The sequence below is a fragment of the Rhamphochromis sp. 'chilingali' genome (genome assembly GCF_963969265.1).
Source record: "Rhamphochromis sp. 'chilingali' genome assembly, chromosome: 11".
Taxonomy (NCBI): Eukaryota; Metazoa; Chordata; class Actinopteri; order Cichliformes; family Cichlidae; genus Rhamphochromis; species Rhamphochromis sp. 'chilingali'.
In genome coordinates this window covers 12434350-12458172 of record NC_137938.1, presented here as the reverse complement: position 1 = coordinate 12458172, position 23823 = coordinate 12434350, and the positions used below count along the sequence as shown (strand labels likewise).

General features: G+C 39.5%; 1 protein-coding gene across 4 annotated transcripts in view; it reads right to left on the bottom strand.

The window, feature by feature from the left end:
- Positions 1–23823, bottom strand: part of grb10b (growth factor receptor-bound protein 10b) — a 95002-nt gene that overhangs the window by 70605 nt on the left and 574 nt on the right. For 2 of the 4 annotated variants that reach the window (XM_080897211.1, XM_080897210.1), the window contains exon 2: positions 2157–2271. In XM_080897211.1, the coding sequence (XP_080753337.1) occupies positions 2157–2207 (51 nt within the window). In that variant the 5' untranslated portion in view covers positions 2208–2271. Of the gene's footprint in view, positions 1–1612; positions 1699–2156; positions 2272–23823 lie in introns of those variants that run through there. The other 2 variants (XM_080897209.1, XM_080897208.1) reach the window with 1 other exon arrangement.

Sequence of the window (23823 nt, the reverse complement as noted above, 5' to 3'; positions counted from 1 at the left end):
AAATGTTATAGTAGTAAACCATTTCAGGTTTTGTGCTTATAAAGAAAAGAAGAGCCTTGAATATCCTTTACAGATCCTTATGACTGCTTAAAGAAACTACAAAAGTTGTTAAAAATGAACAAACTCTAGTTTTGCCCTCACGTGTAGCATACTGCTGGTCTTAATGTTCATGCACTGACAGTAAACTGGAAAAGTGAAAAGATGCACATCTTCACACTGCATAAACAAGGACAGTCTTTAGAAACTCCGAACTGCTGATGTTAAGCCCAAATGACATGCAAATGCTCAGGTAACTCTTGTTATAACTAGCATTAATATTAGCGTCCTGGGGTTGGTGCATGTTTATTCAGTGAACATTTCGTGACAGTATTGTTCACTGGCATGTGGAGATCTCTTTAGATGGCATTTTAGTGTTTTAGTCCTTGTGTCACAAGGAACTCTCCTTGTACTCTCCATAGTTACATAAAACCGCATACACTGACATTTATACAGACTTTGACTTGGTAGGGCATAGTGTAGCTTCCTAGCAAGCGTCCTTTACTTCATCAGATGTGCCTAGTTCTGCACATATAGATCATTTAGCCAGCAGTCAAGATTACATCTGAAACAAGATTAAAGTGGTGATATAATCCCTGGAGTATAGAATGAATGTTATCTTTAGCTGAATCGGTTTGGTACTGCTGCTTCAGTTTTTTCAGGGAAAATCTTCCACAACCCTGGAATTTCACAGTGAATGGGTTTTCTCATCCAGTGAGTCAAGGTACATCTGTTATAGGTGAATGGTTTCCAAACAGCCGAGTGAGCGAGTACTGCTGTGTGTGTGTGTGTACATTAACATCCATATACTACAGCTCTAACAGGACCCGCCCAATCCATTGGCAAAGAAATAAGAGCTAAATGATGTCTCATTTCTTTCTGAAACAGCCTCCAGTCTGTCTTTAATTAGTGCTGAATAATCTAAAACAAGAAAAATATTAATGCAGGGCCAGATGCAGGAAAATTATTAGCCTACACATATTTACACTGCCATCTTTGGGCACCATGGTTTTTTGTTTGTTATTTTTTAAATTCACTGTGCCTTTTCACTTTCTGGCAGCTTTTTCAATAACTTATTAAAAATAAGACCAGCAGATACAATATACAGCTGCTAGAAATTGCTGTATATTGTAGTAGAACCACTGACACAAACCTACTACATATACAAGTATGTGAGCACATGTACATAAAAGAAATTTGAAAACCGTGCCAAAATAAATGAATCGACACAGACTAGCAGACTGAACTGTATCGCACAGCCGGACTGGCCTGCTCTGAATGCTTGGAAGCCCTTTGCTCCACTGAGGGTGATGTGATGATTCTGCTAAATCTAACAGCAAGGTCAAAAAGTCAAGTTTGTTCTTGTTCCTCTGCAACAAATGATGGCATTCGCTTGTAAATCAATGTCTGTGGAAATTTGAATTAAACAGAAAAAGACAATAAGATCAGGGACAACTTGACCAAAAGACAAATCCATATCTAAACCTCAGCAGCTGGGACAGCTGAGGGGATACTGAGTGATGGAATTTGGTCATGTGCAGTTTGTAGAGTGAAGTTTTATTCATAACCATCACACCGTTTGGGCCAACTGTGATGTCACCAATGCAATCTTCTCCTGAATTACGGGCATCACCATTCAGGAAAATCCCTGGCATCAGCACTAACATGGGAGTAGAAGAGTTAAAACAAACAGGAAGCAGAGAAAGCACAGAGTCTCTGCGCTCTAATATTCCACATCTACACAATCGATAATCGCACACTCATGACACCAAAGCACAGTTCATATTAGTAGCTGTGACATCACTTGTTGTGCAAAGACCAGGTGTAAGGAGACAAATCTGACTCCAAAGTCAGCCAAAGTTAAGGATTTTAAGAGAAATCATGAATTAATTTAACAATTTAGTTTACTTTAGTATCTTTTTGGAGCCTCAGAGGTCCAGCCAGCTGCTGCTCTTTGTGGATTCATCTTAGTAGAATGATGCAACCATGCCACGACAAGTTACTGACTCGGTCTTTGATCAGGGAGGATAAAAGAACATTTTTGCCCTTTTCCCCCAAAAAAAAAAAAAAAAAAAAAAAAAAAAAAAAATGAATATCTCAAATGAAATATTTCCATTTACCTGATAATTGGGATGATGCAGGAAATAATCCGGACATCCGGCCACAGCCATGGCTTACGTTTCTCAGATATTTTTTTTTGCAATTGGTTTTGATATTAGGTGCTCAGAGCGACACCTGTGGAGAAAGAACACAAATGGAGCTTAGTGGAAAAGTACAAAGGAAGCAGGGAAAAGATAAGAGCGTCCACGAGAGGACGGATGAAGGAAGGAGAGGCGGATGACACAAGGAATGGAAGATGAAGTCTGAAGAAGACAGATATAGCACAGAGTAGTACTTAACCCACATAGACTACACAACGTCAACAACAACACAGAAGATATAATGGTTGGTTTAGAGAGACATCAGCACTTGTTTCAGAATTCACTCATGTACCAATGAATGTTGCTTGAAAGTGACTTCGAAGCTGGAAAATAAGGGTGAAGAAAAAAAAAAGCTACTTTTAATACATTTTTGAAAGGTGGGCAGTTAAAGGTCAGCTGTGTGTACAAATCAAAGTTTAAAAAAAAAAAAAAAAAAAAAAATCCTTACACTACCAGGTTTTCATATTTAAATAAGCTGGTTTACAGGAGAACAAAGGCTACTTGAAACTGCGGCGTTAGTTTACTCCACCATAAAAGTGCATTCAGTAAGCCAAAACAAACTTTTGCTTTATTCACATAATACAGCCAAATGAAAACCCCACTACCAAGAGCATCGCATCCCTGCGGCAACTTCAGCTTTACTGTAGATCTTTTGCACCCTCTTACAAAACATGAAAATTCTACAATTCGCTTCCCCCCTCATTACGAGTCCTGCACTTGCCTTCCTGCCTTCTAGATTTAGTTCACCAAGGTGGATCTGAAGTGACAGGCCATAAGTCATAAGTCAGTTTTAGACAAATAAAACCACTGCACAATCTGAGGTGTGGTCTTTGATAAAATAACTGAATTTACTGCAATAGATGTGGCACTTTACGGTACTAAAAATTAGAGATGGACCGATCCGATATTACGTATCGGTATCGGTCCGATACTGACCTAAATTACTGGATCGGATATCGGAGAAAAATAAAAAATGTAATCCGATCCATTAAATATCACGAAAGCACCTCACAAAACTTGCAACACGCTGTAACTCACCTCAGAACGTTAGCACGTCGGCGCAGTAGGCATCACGTGATAGAGCGGCTGTGGCATGCGGGACCTGTCGGTGGTCTGGATAGCATTTGGAGCTTCGCTAGAAACCCGGCATTTCATCTCCGACAAAGTTATCCCCGAGAGAAGTAAAGCAAGTGTGTAAGTCCATCTCTGAATGTTTGTAAAGCATTCCTGCGTTAAGCTTAACGAGCGATATATGGAGCGACTGCCTCTTCTTGCTGCTACTTCAATCGTGAAACTGCTTAACGATCAGCTGATCAGCTTTTCTGTCGCGAGTCCGTGTCTCTAGTTTGCTTTTGGCCCACGTTGCACCAGAAAGAGGAAACCAGCGGCTGAACAACAGCAGCACGTTTAAGCTTGATAAGCTGTTGTTAGAATGTATTTAATATTTCTTTCTACACCAGGATCTTTTTCTATGTAGCTGACGGCTGGTAACTGTGCAGGGGCGGATCTAGCAAAGTTTAGCCAGGGGGGCTGATAGGGCATTAACAGGGAAAAGGGGGCACAAAGACATACTTTTCTTTCTTATTCTCATTTAAAATGTCAAGCTTTTAATAAATAATTATTTGACACCCAAAGTTTTAATTTGATGTAAAAGGAATAGAAGTCAATTACTGTATATAGTAACTATTAAGTCTAATATATATACCCTAGTAAGCTATAGTACTTTTTCCCTTTGGGAAGGTACCATCTGTGCAGTCTGCAATTTTGTTGAAGAAAGATGTTGAATCTATTTAATATTTCTTGAAAAATAATTGATTTCTGTGCATTTTTTTTCACACTGCATCAAATTAAGGTTGATTACGTCGATTAAGCATCATGAGGTGGAGCGTGAGGGGTGGTTCCCTATTTTTTATTTTTGTTGTTGCTGGGAGTTGGAACCCTATTAGTTAGGTTGCTTAATATTTATGCTAAGTACTCTTTAAAATACCAGAATAGGGAGGATGGTGTAGGTTTAAGTTTATTAGATTGATCAGTATTGCTGAACTATGAAATATTTTTTTTTTTTTGCATACAGGTATAACAGAATAGCTTTAGTGTAGTTGTTGTTTTAAACTTGAGTATGAACTTGCAGACTTGCAAAATGCAGCAAGATATTTTAAAAAAACACTTTTGTTGATTAAAAAAAAACACTATCGGATTCATATCGGTATCGGCAGATATCCAAATTTATGATATCGGTATCGGACATAAAAAAGTGGTATCGTGCCATCTCTACTAAAAATAAGTGCTCCTGCTCCAAGACCCTGCCTCCCGGCTATCCTTGGTCAAAATAACCATAATTTCAACAACATGAACTCCAGTGTATTTGAACTTCTTAAAGTGGGTATCCTACTAACCTCCTGGCATTGCTGCCAGTGAACAAACACCTGTAAACACTGACCCAAAAATACCCTACAGGCACATATCCAGGTCTGAAGTTATACCCTGGGGTATATTTGGAGTCGAGCAGCTCAGGCTCATAACTGTGATGGTCTTTTATGCAGCAGTTCGTGACCCCCAGTTCACATTATAAAAATAGGACCTGGCATTTTATAGATTGCTAATATTATCTCATGCTTGCATTAGCGGTCGTGAGCCAGCTGCCCTTGCGGTGGAGCAGTGTTTGTATGTGTGCGTTTCTGCCAAACAGTGTTTGTTTCAGCATGTACATGTGCACACGACGGTATGTGTGGATGTTTGCGTCCAGTATACTGCAAATACTTGTGTGTAGGTGTGTACTTTTAAGAATCAAGTCATGTTTGGAAAGACCTCAACAACTTCAGAGTCCCATGAAATCCGATTTGTATACGGCGATATGTCCTCTCCCAGCTCCAGCAGAGTTGACTGTTAAGCACACATATTGCTAAAGTGCAAAGCTTCCTGGAAAAGGAGAATCAAGCAAGCAGCAGCAAACACATTGCACTTGTACGCTCTTGCTTTTGATGCAGACACATTACTTATTACACTTTTAAGATGTTATCCTGACACTGTGCCCACTGAAAAGATAAAGTTGTCGATTTCCACGGGGTTTTTTTTTTTTTCCCCCCCTTGAAGCCCTAAAATAAAACCTCCAAAACTGGACTTGCAAATACCGACCAAACTATGAATGCAGTCTAAACAAAGAGTTTGGCACCGTGTTCACTAGGACCAATGAAAGGGCTCGCTTGTAATGTGCGTGGCATCTGTGCGAGTATGAGCGTTAACCCTTTCAATCTATGTGTGGGGCCTAGCTGGCTGGCCAACAAGCACAACTTTTCATCTACTCATCATTTACAGACACACCGTTGACAACAAAAACAAAAACTAATTTACATCAGCCTAAACGCTCCAAGCCACCCCTCACTAAGCGCCACGAACCTACTATTCGTGGCCAAACTCTAGGCTGGGTTATTGGGGTTTTTTTCCCCTTCCAGAAATCAGGAGGTTAAGCAAGGGAAACAAGTAAGCTTCAACTAATTGTGCTTCTGGATGCCAAACAAATAGTTGGGCATCACTGGAAATTTTTGTCAGGGTTATATGCAAAACAGTCAATACCACAAAAACAAAAGATACACTCAGCCAACATTACAGGTGTGCGCTGGAAGGTTAGTTTCAACTGTGCGTGATAAAACATGAGAAAAAGTCCAGGTGCTTGATTTAGCATTTTAAAAAAGTTCAAGGAGCTCATACATGCCATAGCTACTCTCAGTGACTGATCTATTGACCAAACATACATGTACCTATTCTTAATTGTGCCCTGACACAATCAAAGCCATTCCAGTGCAGGGATTAGACCCCTTCAGAGCCCTTTGATTCAATTCCTTCCACTTGAACAGTGTACTGAAACCTAACCATCCATGACCTTGACAGTACAATTATCGTCATAGCAGAATGGGAGACTTTGGGGTGCAGTGGCACTGAGAGTACGGCATCTGGTTTAATTAAGGTGGTTTTGTTTAAACTTGCATGACAGTAGGTTGTTCAATGATAGAGTTCAAAATGTAACAGTGTCACAATGCTAACTGTAAATCATAAATTTTTCCTTTGTGAAACCAGCAAAACAAAAACAAGCAAGCAAACAAACAAACAAACAAACAAACAAACAAAAAAGCAAAACACCTGGTTTACTATAGTAACACCTAAGCACAAGGAAAAAAAAAAATCACAAGGAAAAAGGGGAGAAACTATAGTAAACCAAGTGTAAGAATAGCAGTCTGACATGAAAAAGGGTCACTAAGCACTATTTGTGTAATTTGCACTGCGAGTTCTTGCAACTTGTTTGGGGAAATGCTATCTTTGTATCCTATATGATAGGATTATTAATTATGATAATTAAAATGTTCATTCCTCTTTTTGATCACAATATAGTAGTCTGCAGTCTGACTACTATATTGTGATAACAGCTTGCACATGCTATACGACCCGTTTGTTATTTGCAGACTCGGCCTGTACTTTTCTTAACATCCATCAGTGGGCCAGTGAAGTCATCCCCTGACTCGCCACCATATAATACAGGAGAACTCAGGGAAATGTTTCTGCTGATTACATGAGACTTCAATTAGCCAAGGTTTCTGACCTTACCTTTGGCATCACTGCAGGGCTTATCACCTTGGGATATTAAAACTGGACCCTTGAGGTATACGCACATATCAGCACATTAACCACTAGACCAATTAAGCATGCAGAACTTCTATTTGTTCAAAAATCTATTCTTTTCACAACTTCCCTAAGTGTAACTGCACAGCTATATGTAAACACTGTGCATCAAGTACTGTGTAAGCTGCTGTATAATATAAAAGGCCAAAGTGTGCTATTTAAACAACATCCTCCTACAAATACATCAAATGAACTTTCGAGGGAAGTAAAGCCCTAACTGAATAATTGCCTTAGCTCTAACTGAGTAATGGCTTATTGGTCCAGTGCAATGTTGTGTAATACCGTGTCCCAGCTCATTAAGAGAAAAATCCCACCAAGTCCACATTGATGCTGAGTGTTTTCCAAATATAGGGTTTTGTTAGAGTTTCTGTGATTTTTACTTAGTAGAAGCCAACTAGAAAATGCCCAGCCCACCACAGCAAACAGGAAGTTCCAGTTTTGTGTATATCACCATAACAACAAAACTACACATTCACTGCATGGTTTTATTATTTATTGTTACTGAAGTTTTAAAAATGTTATATGAAAGCAAACCATGCATATATAGTCTACTGATTTGAGGGCAGTGTCCCACTGCAACATTTCCATCATGCAGGACTTTTCTAAGATAGCATTTAACCCACCCCAAACAAGTTGCAAGAACTCAGTGGAAATTACACAAATAGTGCTTTGTGGCAAAACCTTAAAAAAAAATAAGTCTCATGTCAGGCTGCTATTATTACACTTGGTTTACTATAGTTTCTCCCCTTTTTCCTTGTGCTTAGGTGTTAAACTGCTTTGGTTGCCTATTCTTTTGGGAAATCATGGATGCTGTGTTCTCTACCATCCGGCTTGTTACCAGCACTCAGGTCAAAAGTAGACATGGCAAAAGTTTACGGAGTAGTTTAAAATGATTTGAAAATCATTGCATTCTCTTTCTAATTTACATCTTACATCAGGGGTCGGCATCCCCGGGGCACGCGTTCCACGGCTGGCACGCCAAGGGTTAACTGATGGCACAACCACAGCTGGACTGGCCATTGGGCATTTTCCCGGTGGGTCAATGGTGATTTTTCGTTTTTATGAGCCGATGTTTTTTTGTTGTTGTTTTTTTTTGTAACGGTAAACAATGAAAGGTGGTGCATTGGCCAAATGCTGGCAGATGTGTAAAAATAACTCCGTTGTTCAGTTGTTTGGTGGGTGCTATGATGTTACTGATAGTGAACTTTATTTTATTCATAAGGTTAGTTAGTAGAGTTGCCAACCGTCCCGTAAAAAACGGAATCGTCCCGTATTGAGAGAAAATATTACGCGTTTTGTGTTGAGCTGAGAAGGAACAGTTTGTCCCGGACTTCAGCTAGAATGAAAAAGACAGAGCTGGAGTTATTCTGTGTCTTTACGCTGCCAGCTGCCTCTTCTCTCATTCTCTCCCCCTCCCTCTCATGAAACTGATCAATGATCAGCTGATCGGCTTTTCTCTCTTGTTTGTTTATCGCCCACTTTGCGCCAGAAAGAGGAAACCAGCGGATGTCGCGGTAAACAACAGCAGCACATTTAAGCTTGATCAGCTGTTTTTAGAATTTATTTAATATTAATTTCTAGTATCAGCTGATGTTTGCTGGAGCCACAGCTGTAAAAGCTGCTGGTCATGATATCGGTTTGGTTATCTGGTGAGAGGGAAACATGAAGATGAAACCAGGAGATGTCCTTACTGAATCATCAGAGCTGTGATGGAGAAACAGGTTTACCTTTTAGGTGACATGAATGAGTTGAAGGGAAGTTATGAACTGTTTCTGAGAGACAAATAACACCAGGATCCTTTTCTATGTAGCTGACAGCTGGTAACTGTGCAGGGGCGGGTCTAGCAAAGTTTTGCCAGGGGGCCAGGTAGGACATTAAAAGGGAAAGGGGGGCACAAGGAAATACTTTTCTTTCTTATTCTCATTTAAAATGTCTAGTTTTTATTAAATAATTGTCTGAATCTTACAACCAAAGTTTTTATCTGATGTAAAATGTATAGAAATCATACATATACCAACAAGACTGTATATCACTGTCACAACAGCATTTGTTTTCATTCAAAAGCTTTATGGCTTTTCCTATAATACCTGGTGGGCCGGTCTCTAGTCAAAATACCCGGGCCGTTTTTCTTTTTGTCCCAGTTCAGCCCTGGGCACGACACGCAGTGAATTAATCTAAGATCACATTAACTCTGTATCTCTGTATTAACAAACATGCCATATTGGCCCAGTTTATTTTTCTTATTGTTGTGAGGAGATCATAAATAGCATTTGCCTTTTCTGTTTTAGTTCATCTGGTGTTATGGAGTTCTTGTTATGGATAAAAAGTGTCTTTTTTGGGGTTTCAAAATAGCTGATAACTATTCGCTGATAGCTGCCAACATCTGCAAACAAATATAATTCTATAAAGTGGTTCTATATAGTGTGTAACTGTTAATATAGAGCATTATGAAATTTATTGCTAATGCAATCATATGGCACACTGACTTTGAGGAAATTTTAGATGGCACTCATCAGAAAGGTTGCCTACCCAGTCTTACATAATACCACAACCTTTCTTGGAAACAAGATTCTGAGTAGTTACTTTAAAAATAAAAAATAAACTTCATGCCCTTTGCTCTAGTTTTTCTGTATTAACTGCCAACCTGTCTGTTCAGTTTGTATTTCCTACTTTGTGTCAGCATGTTAGTTACTGATTAGTTTACCAATCCAGTCACAGCATAGCTTCCTGCTAGGATCTGTGACACACTCAATACTTTACCATAGTATATCACTTTATACCTCTTTCGTTATTGGGGGACACACACACACACACACACACACACACACACACACACACACCTGTGTCAACTACTCTTGTTGTGTATACAATTGTAAAATATGTTCACCGCAGTCAGCCTAATTCCAGCTGATTAGACTGGACACAGCTTAACAGGTGGCTGTTCAACTCTACTCAGTCATCTCTGGAACGCAGAGAGCATTCTTTCCACACACTGTTGACAGAGGAATCACAGGCAATACAGTCCTCTGTAATATGATTTAATATCAATGTGCATCTAGTGTGCAATCATTTACAATACACACTTACACAGTGTTTAAGCTTCCTAGTTAGGTATCATAACATCAAAAGGTGACTTTTTTAACCCCTAAAGGGGTGGTCTTGTGCTTTTTCTTAAAACAGACCAATGCCCTGGAGTCAACATCTGCACAGGACTCCTTTTCCAAGCTCACCTGTTTCTCCTGCAGGGATTCTGATCACTCATTGAACACCTTTGATCTCTCCCTCACTCATTCTCTCTCATCCCACTGGGAAAAATATGGGAAAGATGTTCGACGGCTTAATAAGTCAGTATTTAAAGATTATTGGAAAAAAGGTTGCGTTTTGAGAACGTGCTCACAACAGGAACAGATTTCCAAATAAAATTCATGTCTCGTTAATATATTTTATATATTAACACACTTCATGCAATGCTAGTCAAACCAGGTAAGATTAAAATGAAGCACCCTTTTATATTCTTCGACAGTCAATCCTGTGATTATGATGCAGACAACATAAGATCGCGTCCTTGATTTCCATGTACATGAGATGCTCAGCTCTTGTTTTAGGATGTATGCAAGTCCTGTCACCGCAACAAAGTGCAGGTGGAACAAGCTTGACATCACTCGACATCTTCAAATGGAAGTGTCAAGAGCCTGACGAAAGAGTCCGCTTCTAACCCGAGGGGTAGAGAAAAGTAACTTGTTACACCGCCATTATATTTTGAGTCTGCTAGTATGCAATGGTCAAGTTGCTTTGGACAGATTTTATCAGAGGGTGAACATGTGCATTGTTTCAGGTGGATTCCAAGTGGACCTGAGGAAAAAAAAAAAAAAAAAAAAAAAAAAAAAAAAAGTATAACAAAAACAACCACTTGTCAGTGGCTCCTGCAGTTGTCTGCACGAGCCCCTGTAAGCAAGAGTAACCCAGTCCTTCAGTTCTTTTTACTACTGCAAACATTACTTAAGAGAATTGACACAGAATAAACAGTTTTACTGGATGGTAACTGATGACTTCAAGAGTAGCAATAATTGAAAAAGAACACCGTTTAGGTAAATGTTTCTCATTTGAACAGATGGCAAATTAACTGGCAGTTGGTGCTTAAGGAGGAAGTTATAAATGACAACATTTGTTGGCACACAAAGCGGGCAGTTAGCAGTAGTGCTGCAGCTATCGATGAATCGATTTTATCGATAAAATAAGAATACTGAAAACACCGTACTCTATAATGCATCTTCACATCCACCCAGTCGATTCCAATATGTATGGCTTTTCTTCACACAGTCTTTGGAGAAAAGCATTCTGGAATTAAATCATGAACGTTCAGTTATTGCCAGCCCCTGCCGCTTCCTTAGACGCAGCTGTAATAACTGCTGCTTGGTTACATGTGCGCCTGCATTGCCCATCTTTGTCCTACTGAGAACTTTGGGTGGGGCTTATGTGTCCGTCTTGAGGTGTGTAGTTAAAGTTAAGTCATAGCTCAAAGATGGGTGTTAAAAGAATTCACTGCAGTGACTCTAATGACTGATGTAATGTTTATGAGATAGTCACAAGTGTGATTGTGACTGTCCTGACCAAGTTTTTTTTTTTTGTAAGAACAGTCTTTAGACATTATTTATGTTTGCACAAATCTGTACTTGCCAAGTTACTTTTGCTGGAAAAAACATGAATATATTTTTTTTTTTTTGCAGTAATAGAGATTCAAAATCTACACAACTAGGATAAGTGGCAGAAAATAGATGGATTGGTTTTGGTCTCTAAAGAACTGCCAAACAAATAATCACCAAGGAAGAAAGAAAAGCCATCCATCCATGAATCACCAAAGACTGGTTGGCAACCCAATAACAATCACCACTTATATATTTTTCCTTTTCCCCAACTGTTGTTGCCATTCGCTATTTGAAATCATTCTTTAAGAAGTTGCAGCACCAAAAACCTCCTGCTGATAGCGCTGGTCACTAGCAGTTTGCAATCTTTGCCTGTGGCTGATTTGTCTATCAACACTAACTACCAGCTGAGCAGTTGTTTGCTGTAACTTGTCCCTGACTGCTGCAGCCAACATGTTTCAAAAGCACAACTTTTACTTTGAAAGCACCTGTCTCCATTTCTGATTTGTGGCCATCTTTCAGTTTTATGACCACTTAGAGACTAGCTGGTGAGTGTTTGCAGACAAGTCAGTGACTTGCAAACCACGGTAGTCTCGCTAACTAGTTGAGAAACACATTTTTCCCTTTGCGACTGGCATTTGCCAGATGGTTGCCAATTGATCTGTTAGCAGATGTGATTATGACAATTCCATATTTACAGCTCGTTTCTACTGCTCCCAAGTGTCCAAAAAATATCAGGTAATGTGTTTTTAAGAATTCTTATAATGCCCCTTCTTGACATGGAATACATAACGAAGCCCAAAGTTGGTGTTTGACAACTTTCTAAATCTGAACAGATCAGACTCTGGTACAATAACTATGGCAAGCTTACCCATTCCGATTATCACAGTTAATCGATGCTGCAGTGTAACAGACCAGCTACCGCCCCTTTCTCCAAACCCTCTCTCAGTCTCAGCCCCTGTGCTTCAGTCCAGACCATAAACAGTGTCTCAATTCAAGAATTGAAACAGCTCCAACTAATGTCTAGGGACTTGTGGAGAACCCACTGAAGGGAATGACCGTAACCCAACCCTGAGGGAGGGAAGGTCAGTCATTTTTCTGTATGTTTAAAGAAGCCAGACACCTTAAGTGATAATATTCAGTTTTTAAAGCTGCATGTTATCAATTCGTCCTATGACAGGGCAACCTACAGAAATCTATTACATGCCAGAGTGAGTGGTAAGGGTGTAGCACTTTGACACATACAGCACCATAATGTAAATCGAGTGAGCTGGAGATTTACTCTCGATACCTTAGGCTCCATAGGTTTATCTTTAAATCTGTGTAATTTCTTTATATCTTGAACATTATTAAACAAATATAATTCACTGCATGTATTGTAAGATATTAAACCCACAAATAACTATTGACACTTGCCAATACCTGAAATTATTAATGTTTAAGCCTTTCTAGTAAGGTTGCCAGAGCTGGCGGTTTTTACAGCAATGCAACGCTGAAAGACGGAAAGAAAAAGTTAAACAGAGGATCTCTGTCTTCTGTTTTAATCAGCAGATCAGATGGTAGTCACTCCTCAGTGGATGTGCTTGTTGCACATCTTGATTAGTCATTAATTGGCAGCTTTCATTATTTGTGAGCAGCAGCGTAAAGTGGGGCTATAAGAGAGGGCCTGATGTCATGCCGGGGTAGGCTGAATAGCACCAGTCTAGGAGAGAAAAGCCTTTTGGAAATGTGGACAGTGCCTAATTGGATGAGGATTTCACTTGGCTGCTTTGGAGAACTGGTCTTATGCAATGGCATAGATGAATGGACCAGGCTTGGGAGCCACGATGCTTGCACTCAACTTGGTTGCAGTGGTGGCCCCAAGGGGTTACATTAGATGTATTTGCCTTCTCATGACACCATCTTTACAACACGTTAGGTGGTGGGAGCACCCAACACCGTTAACTGTACAGCGCTGTAACATGCAAAGAAATGCCACACCATAAAGCTGATAAATACCAAAACTGAGTCACACAGTCTCATCCTCCATACAAAAACAAAACATCAAACCCAACTAAAACTGTCCTTGTAATGAAAACTCAAATCAGAAAGGCTCTTGAGTTCTGCGTGACCACTTTAGGGGAATAAGACTTATTTTACTTACTTAGTCTTAGGAATGCTAACAAACTTGGCTGTCTGAAAAACAATTACCGTAACAAGGACTTAACATAAGTCCTATTCATAAGTACCAAAGTACACCACATTAAGTCCTAATCCCTTTTAAGACTGAGAAATAATACTGGCAAACCAAGGGGCAGAAAATCTAGTAATGTACAGAAAAATAAACATGTTCATAGTCAATGGTGTGGCATTCAGATACAAGAGAGACTAAGACACCGATTTAGTCCAGAACAGATATAACTAACACCACAAATACTGTTAAGAGTTCTTGCTGGGGATAGTTTCTAGGGGAAAAATAAAAAATTAATCACGCAGTTCATGAAGACAGCTAATTTTGCTTTGCAGATTCCATCTAACATAGTAAGACTGATAAAGATGGTAAGTAAAAGTAGGAGATAGGTTGCACCTAGACAAAGACAATGGGCTACACTGTGAGAACTAAAACTAAATATTGTAACTATGTATAAGAGGGGTCATTTCATCATCACCGTGCAACCACAGCACATTACCTGCACCCAAGCGACCACAGGCTCCGGTAGGGCTGAACGATTATGGAAAATAATCTAATTGCGATTTTTTGCCCCAATATTGCGATTGCGATGCGATATGAGATTATTTTTTAAGGTATTTGTCTTCTGTATTATTAAACAAAGACAAGCAATACATCATATAGTATGGCCAATACTATATTACATTAATTTTAAACTGTTCTTTCCTGGAAGACAGACCTCTGTTATGATGACATGAGGTGATGCATGAATTGATGACTGACATTTTTATTTAACTTCTTCAATCACAACAGTATATTTGAACATACACAATAGTTTATTTTTAGCTTACAAACATCTGAGCATAAAGTGCTGACAAGGAACCCTGGTGTAAACATTAAAATGAAAGTCAGTACAATGTGCAGATTGCAGAAATATACATAAAAAAAAATCAGTGGCTTTACCACACTCAGTTTTTCGACATCTGTGAACTACTAGACAGTCATTCAATTAAAAAAATAATATTAAATAAATAAAACTAATAAATAAAAAATACACACATCTTACTGATCTCTGCAGTCAGTAACATTACACATAAAGTGCAAACATAATAGCAATTGTATAAACACACACACAAACACGCCTTTAAAGTTTAAAGGCGTGAAATTGGACGGTCTAGCCTTCTGATTAGCTAATCAGAAGGCTAGTTCTGATTAGCGTCACCGCTGTCTCGGTGGAGTTTAATAAACTCGGCCGTCTGCTTCTTGCTATCTAAAATATAACCAGACACTGGCGTAAATTCTCGACTGTCTCATACTTCTGTTTAATAAGTTTTCTGTTTGACGTTTAGTCAGCTGTGTGAAAACCAAGGAGGAACCCACCCGGGGGATTAATAAAGTTTTATTTTATCTAATCTAATAACTTTAATCTCAGCCAAACCGATTTACTCACGAACAAACAAAACACTGAAAAAAGCCCAACAATAACATTTTTAGGTTGTCTAAGTGACTTATATATTACGTTTAACCCGAGCAGCGAAACTCCGCGGTGATCTGAAAATGATGTGCCGGGAGTTGTGCCGTTCTCGGCCGCATCAGTAACCCTCGAGCTCCCGGCTAGCTGTCGAGCTGGTGGGTAGCAGACGCCTCTGAAAACGTCGAAGCACTTTTGCAAATATGGGATATCTTGATAAACCGAGCAGATATTTGATGTTTACACAACTACTTTCTCGCCTGAAAATATGTTAAAAGTTTATTTTGTGACCCAGAAAGATTAGTATGAGTAATTTTAAAACTTAGTAGCGGCCGCCATTGCTGGAAACTGGAGTTTGGCTGGGCCGTGCTATGAATTCTGGGATATGGTAGTAATTTGGACAGCCTTCGGCACGTCGCTGTGACGTAATCGGTCTACAAATGCGGCCTCAGGAGGATGCAGCCCATGAATTGTATAATATAATCGCAGTATAATCGCAGCCTTTACGGTTAGAAAATTGCACTTGATCATGTCGCGATATTATCGCAAATGCGATATATCGTTCAGCCCTAGGCTCCGGTAGGCGTTTTGTTACCTGCAGAATAAAGGAAACATTCTTGCCACTCGCACAGGCTTTCAGCTACATTTGGGCGAACACCAGACAGTGAGAAACTATCCACTGTACTTAGACAAGCAAGCACTGCATCTCCTCAGGTCACAAGTGGAAAGTGGTGAGAATCAGGTTTATACAGGTCCATATTTACAGTATGGAGGTGGGGGGGAAGAATAACACCACAAAGTTTTTCCTCTGGCAAGGGTTTAGGTTCTTAGAAATTACTTTTCACAAAGCAATACATGATTACTCAGCAGTTATAGTTGAGATACCAAGGCATTCATTATTCTGTAAGCAGTCGGGGACACTCAATCCAATGTATACAATTTTAACAGTATACACAGTCCAAAAAAAGAAATAAATTATACATGTTTATGCAACTGAGTCTAAATTTACCTTTGTCCAGAAACTCAAAAAGCTGTCCCTAACATCACAAGTTTTTAAATCACCGACAGCTCAGCTGAACATTTTGGCACAAAGGGTAAAGTTGCTCTGCTTTTAGATCCGGAGTCAGTGGAATAACATGAACTATGCTGTGGTCCCTGAGCAGACCTAGGTTAATGGTGTCATGGCATCAGGGAGGGGGGGTATTAACAGTGTATAAGCCCAGACCAACCAGTTCTGAATGACTGTTAGCTGACGCAAGACCTGATGGAATGCTGCTCAGAGCACGACCACAAGCTCTTACACCACCAATACCAGTTAACAGGATATCTCTGCTAATTTTCCCCTTGGACAGCAAGTGAAACTATGCATTTATAAAAGCAGCAGTAACAGAGATACCCACTGCATACATATACGTACCTACCGTATGTCACATCGCCTCGAGTTTAAAACGAGACTCAAGTCTTGGCTTTGAAATAATTGGATTTATTACTGCAAAGCAGACAATATTTAAAATAAAAAAAAGAAAAAAGTATGTGCAACAGAACCAAACTCATTGTAGATTCTTATGAAATACACAAACCTGAATCCTTGTGGGATTGAAGTATAACTTATTGTAAAATTCTTTGGAATACGTGCAGTCAGCAGCGTTTTGGCAGCCTGTAGCTGTACAGAGTTCATGCCCCATCATGCCTGTGCTTACTTAGCATTGACTTGAAATAGCAGGACTGGTGCTGGAGGGGGTGAAAGAAACCGCAGCTCTGGCAGTTGCCATGTGCGCAGTGATTTGACCACAAAATAATCAAACTAGAAGGGCATTTAGAGAGAGCATTCCCAACGAGGTCAATGCCCTTTATTCCATTGTTTTCAAAAAGTGACCGAAGTCTGCACCAAAATGTAATGGGTCCTTCTTTTACTCATGCGCTACCTCTGACAAGGTTCGTGAAATCTGACAGTTTTTTTTGTTTTTGCTTAACCTTGTTGACCGATACCATGATCACAAACCTTTACCTCTGCGATATAGAAACGATATGTAGCGGCAGCCACGTGATAAGGCCACTTCAAAGTTGTGTGAGAACCAAGTCTCACCACTTGGCAGCGATTTCATCAAGACCAAGATCCCATCTAAACTGGGAAAGAGCAATAACTTTCAGTGGTCACGGGGACATAAAATAGCTTGTGCTGAAACACCGCTTAAATCGGTCATGTTTTACTGCATGCTAAATATTTTGCATCATTAACAGCTCAGCCCAGAGTGGCAAATTGATCAACTCCTCAAGCTCATCTCACCAAATATCATGCGAACTCCCATTAAAGACAATAAACCAAGAAAAACAACTTCACTTACCTACAGTTCTGTGTAAATCTCTTTAGCTACCCCTGATGTTGTTACAATTTGCTATAAAGGAGCGCTGACCTTCATTTCATTTTTAAATTGGTTTTGAGTAATAGTTCTCTAGGCCTTCTGAGAGATCATTCAAGGTTTTTATTTGGGCATTAGCTGCTTTGTCACTCAATTTCATTCCAGCCCTTGGGCTTAACCATTTACATTTTCCTCCTCTCACCCCCAAGCGGTCGTAGCAGAGGCTGCCCCTCCCTGAGCCTGCTACGGAAGTTTCCTCCTATTATAAGGGAGTTTTTCCTTCCCACTGCCACCAAAGTGCCTACTCATTTGGGTGGGTGGGGCATCTCTGTCTTGCCTGTATCATTGTAGGGTGTTACAACAAAAGGGTTTTAAGGCAACTGTTGTTATACAGTGATTTGGCCCTGTATAGATCAAACTGAGCTGGACTAAATTTATAAAATTTGAGGAAACTGGAGATAGAGGACCGAAGGAAGTGGCAAGCCTTAAGAGGGGGACGAAACAAAAAAAAGAAGACATACAACACTATCTACAGCAGATAAGCACTAGGGCTGCCACAAACGATTATTTTGATAGTCGACTAGTCACCGATTATTTTTGCGATTAGTCGACTAATCAGATCATCATCCATTAGACGTAAAACTACAGCTTATTGCACCAGCAGCATCTGCTCTTATATAACTATCATTAGCTTACAGCTTTAAGTGTTTAAGGTCTGTGCTAACTAAAAATAAAGACAAGATGATAGTTTATTAAATTTTAATGAAATTTGCAGATTGTTTCGGTGAAGTTTAATAAACTCCTTGCTATCTAAAATATAACAGGACACTGGAGTATATTCTGGAGCATCTCACACTTCTGATAATCAGCTGTCTGCTTGACGTTTATTCAGCTGTGTAAAAACCAGGGGCGGAGCCTGGGGGTGGCTTACTGGGCTTAAGCCCGGGTTGTTTTGTCAGAAGCCCGGGGTCTTTTGGAGTGTAATTTTTCATAGTTAGATGTCTGGCTGACAACTGTATAAAAGAAAAAGTACACACAATATTCGAAGCACATAGTGCACACTGTGGGAATTTACGACTGTGCGTGAATCCCCTCTGATATTGGTATGATCCGAGCTCAGGCACTAAGCGACTGAGCGAGGGGGCGGGGCAGCTGCTGCCTGTGAGTGCGCTGTTGGAGAAACTGAGTCAGCTATACTAAGGAGAGCTTAAGTTTGACCAGGTACCAAAGCAAATCATTCGTACCGTACAAATAATGTAAATATGACGGTGAATCACGAAAGATTGATATCAAACTGATCACTTGACCCATATTACGTTACTTGCTCTTCAAGTGAATCAACAAATGGCGAAATGAAAAGCGAACAAATGCTATTTTTTTAAGAGTCTTAGCTTACATGTGTTTATTTCATATTTTCAGTTCTTACCCTCCCCGACTAAATCGGTTTCAGTTATGTACTGAAATATAAGAATGGACATTAGAGGGTTCTTTCAAAGAAAAAACTCTGGTAAATGTTATTTTATATATTATGCTTTGTATGTTGTTCAGTATATTTCTATGCAAAACAAGAGGGGTTTCAGTACACAGCAGGATATTCACATTTGTAACCAGATATTTACATACACTTTAGGGAGAAAATTTTTTTACTGTACAACATCAATTTAGAGTAAACTTTTGTTAGATAAATATTGAAATATCTTTTGAATTAGTTTAATGTCAGAATAAAGAGAGACAGAGCTTTCTGTTTTTTTATCACTTTGATCAAATTTAGGAGTACATGTACACTAAGTTTGTTAATTAATAAGAAACTCCAGACGATTCCATTCTGAGCTGCAGAAGCTTCTGATAGGTTAGTAGAGTCCATGTGAGTAAATTGGTGGCACACCTGTGGATGCATATAAGGCAAAACACAGAGCCTGTTTCTTTGAAATGGGAAAATCAAGAGATGTCAACCAAAACACCAGGAAAAGAACTGTGGAGCTCCATAAATGTGGCTCAAGTTTGAATACAATTTGGTGCCATTTGCAATTAAGAAATACAGATAGTTTCTCTCTTTACTCTTAAAGTTAACAAATTTTTTTATATTTATCAATCTAAAAAAAATAAACATTTAGTTTGATTTGATCTTACAATTAAAAAAGTGTTTGTGTTTTGATCTGAAGAGTACATAAATATGTGGTTTCAACTGTATATTTGATGATTGTCAGCACAAAGCGGGAGAGAGAGGAACAGAGAGGGAGATGGAGAATGAGGACAGAACAGAGATGAAGAAGAGCAGGTGAGACATACATGTTAGTCAAATGGTTGTTTACCAAAAGTATCACCGTATCATAGGTCCTCGTGTATCTCGTACCTAGTGTTTCTTTTTAGGTTTGTTATTTTTCAAATTCTATATTTATTAAGTTATGCAGGCTTGTTTGCACAACAAGGCTAAATAATTATATAAACTTTTCTCAATCTAAATAGTGGACTTTGGTAGAATTAAAAAAAATAAGTGTAGTGCAGGTCTATGATGATTTTTAGTGCTACTATCATCTAGTTCTGATTCTGGTTCTGTCTTTGTTAAGTCCTAAGTAGTCCTGATTTTGAACTCTTGTAGTCCTGTTTTAATTCCGGATCAGTTCTGGGTCTGGTTGAATTGGGGTTTAGTCTTCGTGTCTTGATACACCCCCGACTTTGTTCTGCCTTGCTGCTTAATTAAAAAACTAGTTTAAGGTGTCCTGCACATGGGATATATATTTTTCCCTATATGAAGTCATTCATTATTGAACAAAACTCAAAACAGAGCCTATTAATCTTTCAGTCATTTCTAAACACCCCCCCCCCCCCCCCAAAAAAAAAAAAAATAAAATCCCACATGCATACTACCCTTTAGGGCTAAGCCCCGGGTGTTTCAAATGTCTGGCTCCGCCTCTGGTAAAAACTATAACTTTAATCTCAGACAAACTGATTTACTCAGGAACAAATAAAATACTAAAAAAAAAAAAAAAAAAAAAAAAAAAAAAAAAAAAAAAAAAGCCAAACAATAACATTTTAAGTTATCTAAGTGACTCATATATATTTAACCTGAGTAGCGAAAGACGGCGGTGGGTTTGAAAACGATTTGCGGGGAGTCTGGTGTTCTCACGGCGCTAGTGAGCCTAGCCCCCGGCTCGCTAACGAGCTAGTGGGTAACAGATGTCTCCGAAAACGTCGGAGCGCTTTTGAAAATATGTGGTGTCCTGATAAACTGAGCAGATATTTGAGGTTTACACAGCTACATTCTCGCCTGAAAATATGTTAAACGTTTATTTTGTGACCCAGAAAGAATAATAAGAGTAACATTAAAACTAACTAGCTGCCGCCATTGTTGGAAACTGCGCTGGGCCGCGCTATGAATTCTGGGACACAGCTGCTTCTTCTTCTTCTTTGGGGTTTAACGGTAGCTGACATCCTTGTACAAGCAATGCTGCCATCTTCTGTTTCAGTCCGTTATTACACTCTTAAATCCTGCCACTTATTCCTGCGTCTTTTGTGATCGTACAAAGTTTCAAACGACGCGTCGACTATTAAATCAGTCGTCGACGATTTTGATAGTCGACGTAATCGTGACTAGTCGACAAATCGTGGCAGCCCTAATAAGCACCATCTGAAAATCATGTCTTTAAGCAAAGACCTGACACAGAACCTAAGAGATGCATCTGATGCTTCAGTTGATACATCGGCTATTCACTAAAGCCTCATTAGAAATGGTTTCAGTAGATGGGTTGCTGTCAAAAAGCTATTCTTACGGAAGGGAAACAGGGGGAATAGGCTAAGATTTAAAAGCATAGCAAGACAGAGGAAAAAGAAAAGGAAATCCCCACAAAGCAGCACCACCAGTCATGGATTGGCCTCATTCAAGCTGTAATGATGATGAATACAGGTTGCCAAACATCAACTTTCAAGTTCATGAGAATTGTATTAACTGTTTTTGCCTTATATAATGCATTTCTGTGTATATTTGCACATGTTTCAATAAATCACCCATTTCCCTACCAAATATAAATGAGGGTTGGCTCAGGGCTTTTGCACGGTACAGTACAGCTTGACTACAATAAGTAGACATACCATCATAATACAGTTGTGAACATCATAACCTGGAATGTGGCTTATGTTTTTGTTTGGTCCTGCTGTTGATTGGCTCTCTGGTGGCAGGAACGAGGATCCTTTAAGTTGCAAGAGTTTGTAATAATGATTCTGTTTAAGAAGCACTTCCCAATTTCATGTGCACCAACTGGCAACTTAAGTAAGATATCAGGAGTTGGCAGCACTGCCCTCTACCTGTATTTGTTCTGAGATGGTATATTAAGTAAGTATTAAGTATGCTGTGACAAAACAAATTTCCCACGTGTGGGACTAATAAAGGTTATCTTATCTTATTTTGAAGACATGCTACCAAATTTAAATGCTGTGGATTTGGAATCTCTTTTTTAATATCAGAACCAGGGTTGAAAACAAACAAAAAAATATATATATATATATATATATATATCAGACAAGTTCATTGGTTATTGATCGTCGGGTGTTTTATGTTTAATTTTGTGCTGTTTTTATGTGTGCCTTTTCCTTGTTTCTATTAACAGTCCAGTTCCTTGAGAATCAACTTAGCAAATAACTAAATGCAATTAGGAAGTCTTGCTTTTCTGAGTTAATGAGCTATCCCAGAGCTCATTCTAGGGAAGCCAGCCTCATATTGCTGGTTTTTCCCCACCAGCAACAACACACCTGACAGGTTCTGCTCCATATGTTATCACCACCTGTTTGTAAATGGAATGGCTGCAAAAGTGTCCTTCATCTGATTGCCTCATTTAGGTCAATCAGTCTGTGAAGCACAAACACCTTGGTGAATAGATCAACAACTGGATTAGTGGGCTGACAGCAGCCTTTTTTGGAAGGATTTAACTTAATGTTGTAGTTGTATTCAAAATAACTAGATATAATTCCTACTTTAATGCTGACCAATTTTATACAATAATAGTTAAACAAGAGGAGGCTGAAAGGAAACTGAAGATCATCAGATAAGTTTGAGTTTAGAGAAAAGCAAATAGTCCATATTTTGACGAGACAGAAGTACTTTAATAAAAAAAAAGGAAAAAAAAGTGGTAGTAGTCAGTCATGCATCAGCCTCCAAGCGCCCCTCTCTGGTCCCACCCCACATTCCCAGAGAGAACACTGATCTGTATTCAAAACACACAGGTCAACATCAATAGTCTCTAGAATCATAAATTTGGGCGGTTATGTAACTTTCTGCAGAGACCACATGCAGCCAATAAAGAAATTGATTGGACGAATGCCCAAATGACAAGGCAGATTAGAGGACCTAAGAAGAGTTGCTTTGTCAGGACCTTTCCACATAAAGTTAGATAATGATCAGGCTCTCTCATTTACTAATCCTTTCACTGCTAAAATTGTGATCACCAAACATGTTTCTCAAAGTATTGTATAACAGACAAAATATTGGGCTGTTGACTTAATATGTGCTCCAACGGCCTTTAAGACAGCGTGCAATACAGATTGAAGTGTTCAACAGACAGGCTCCCCTTGTGCATTCAAAGTATTTGGGGTAAAGCTCAAAGACGGGGTGCCTAAAGATTTTCACACTAAGCAGCCTCTATAATGGAGCCTGGATTGAAGCTTACACCCTCTGAGAGCATTATTGATTCTTCTTCCAACTAAAGTGACACCTGTTACAACCCATTAAAAACAAAATACTTCTCTCACTTTATCCTGGACCACCTGGAACCCACTCAAGGACCCATTTGGGGTCCCAGGAGCCCACTTTGAGAACCTCTGCAATGGGGCAACAAGAGTATCCCTGGAACAACTTCCTTTACCCCTCTCCCTCCCCTCTCCCGGAGTAAATGCTGCAAAAGGGATAAAGAGATAAGGCGAGAGTGGTGAAACTCTTGGGAAGGGTGTAAAGGAGAAGAGGAGGAGGGGGAGGTGGACACGGGGAGCTGGAGTCCTACTGGATACAAAGAAGGCTAAAGGGCCACTGCAGACTGCTGTCAAAGTACTACAAACAAGGCAGGCTCCTGGAATTCCAAACTGGAATGCCAAGAAACGCAGAGAAAGGTTTGGGAAATGCACGAGATTCACTGCACGAGATTTACGCACGGCTTCTCGACGTGCCTGTTCGCCTCAGGACAGGCCAGCCTGGGGCATCTTCAGCGGAAGCTTTCCACTTGTAGGTTTACAACATGGTCAGTTCAAGTGACTGCCGAAGAGCGGCGCAATGAATAAACTTTCCAAAGTTCAATGACACACC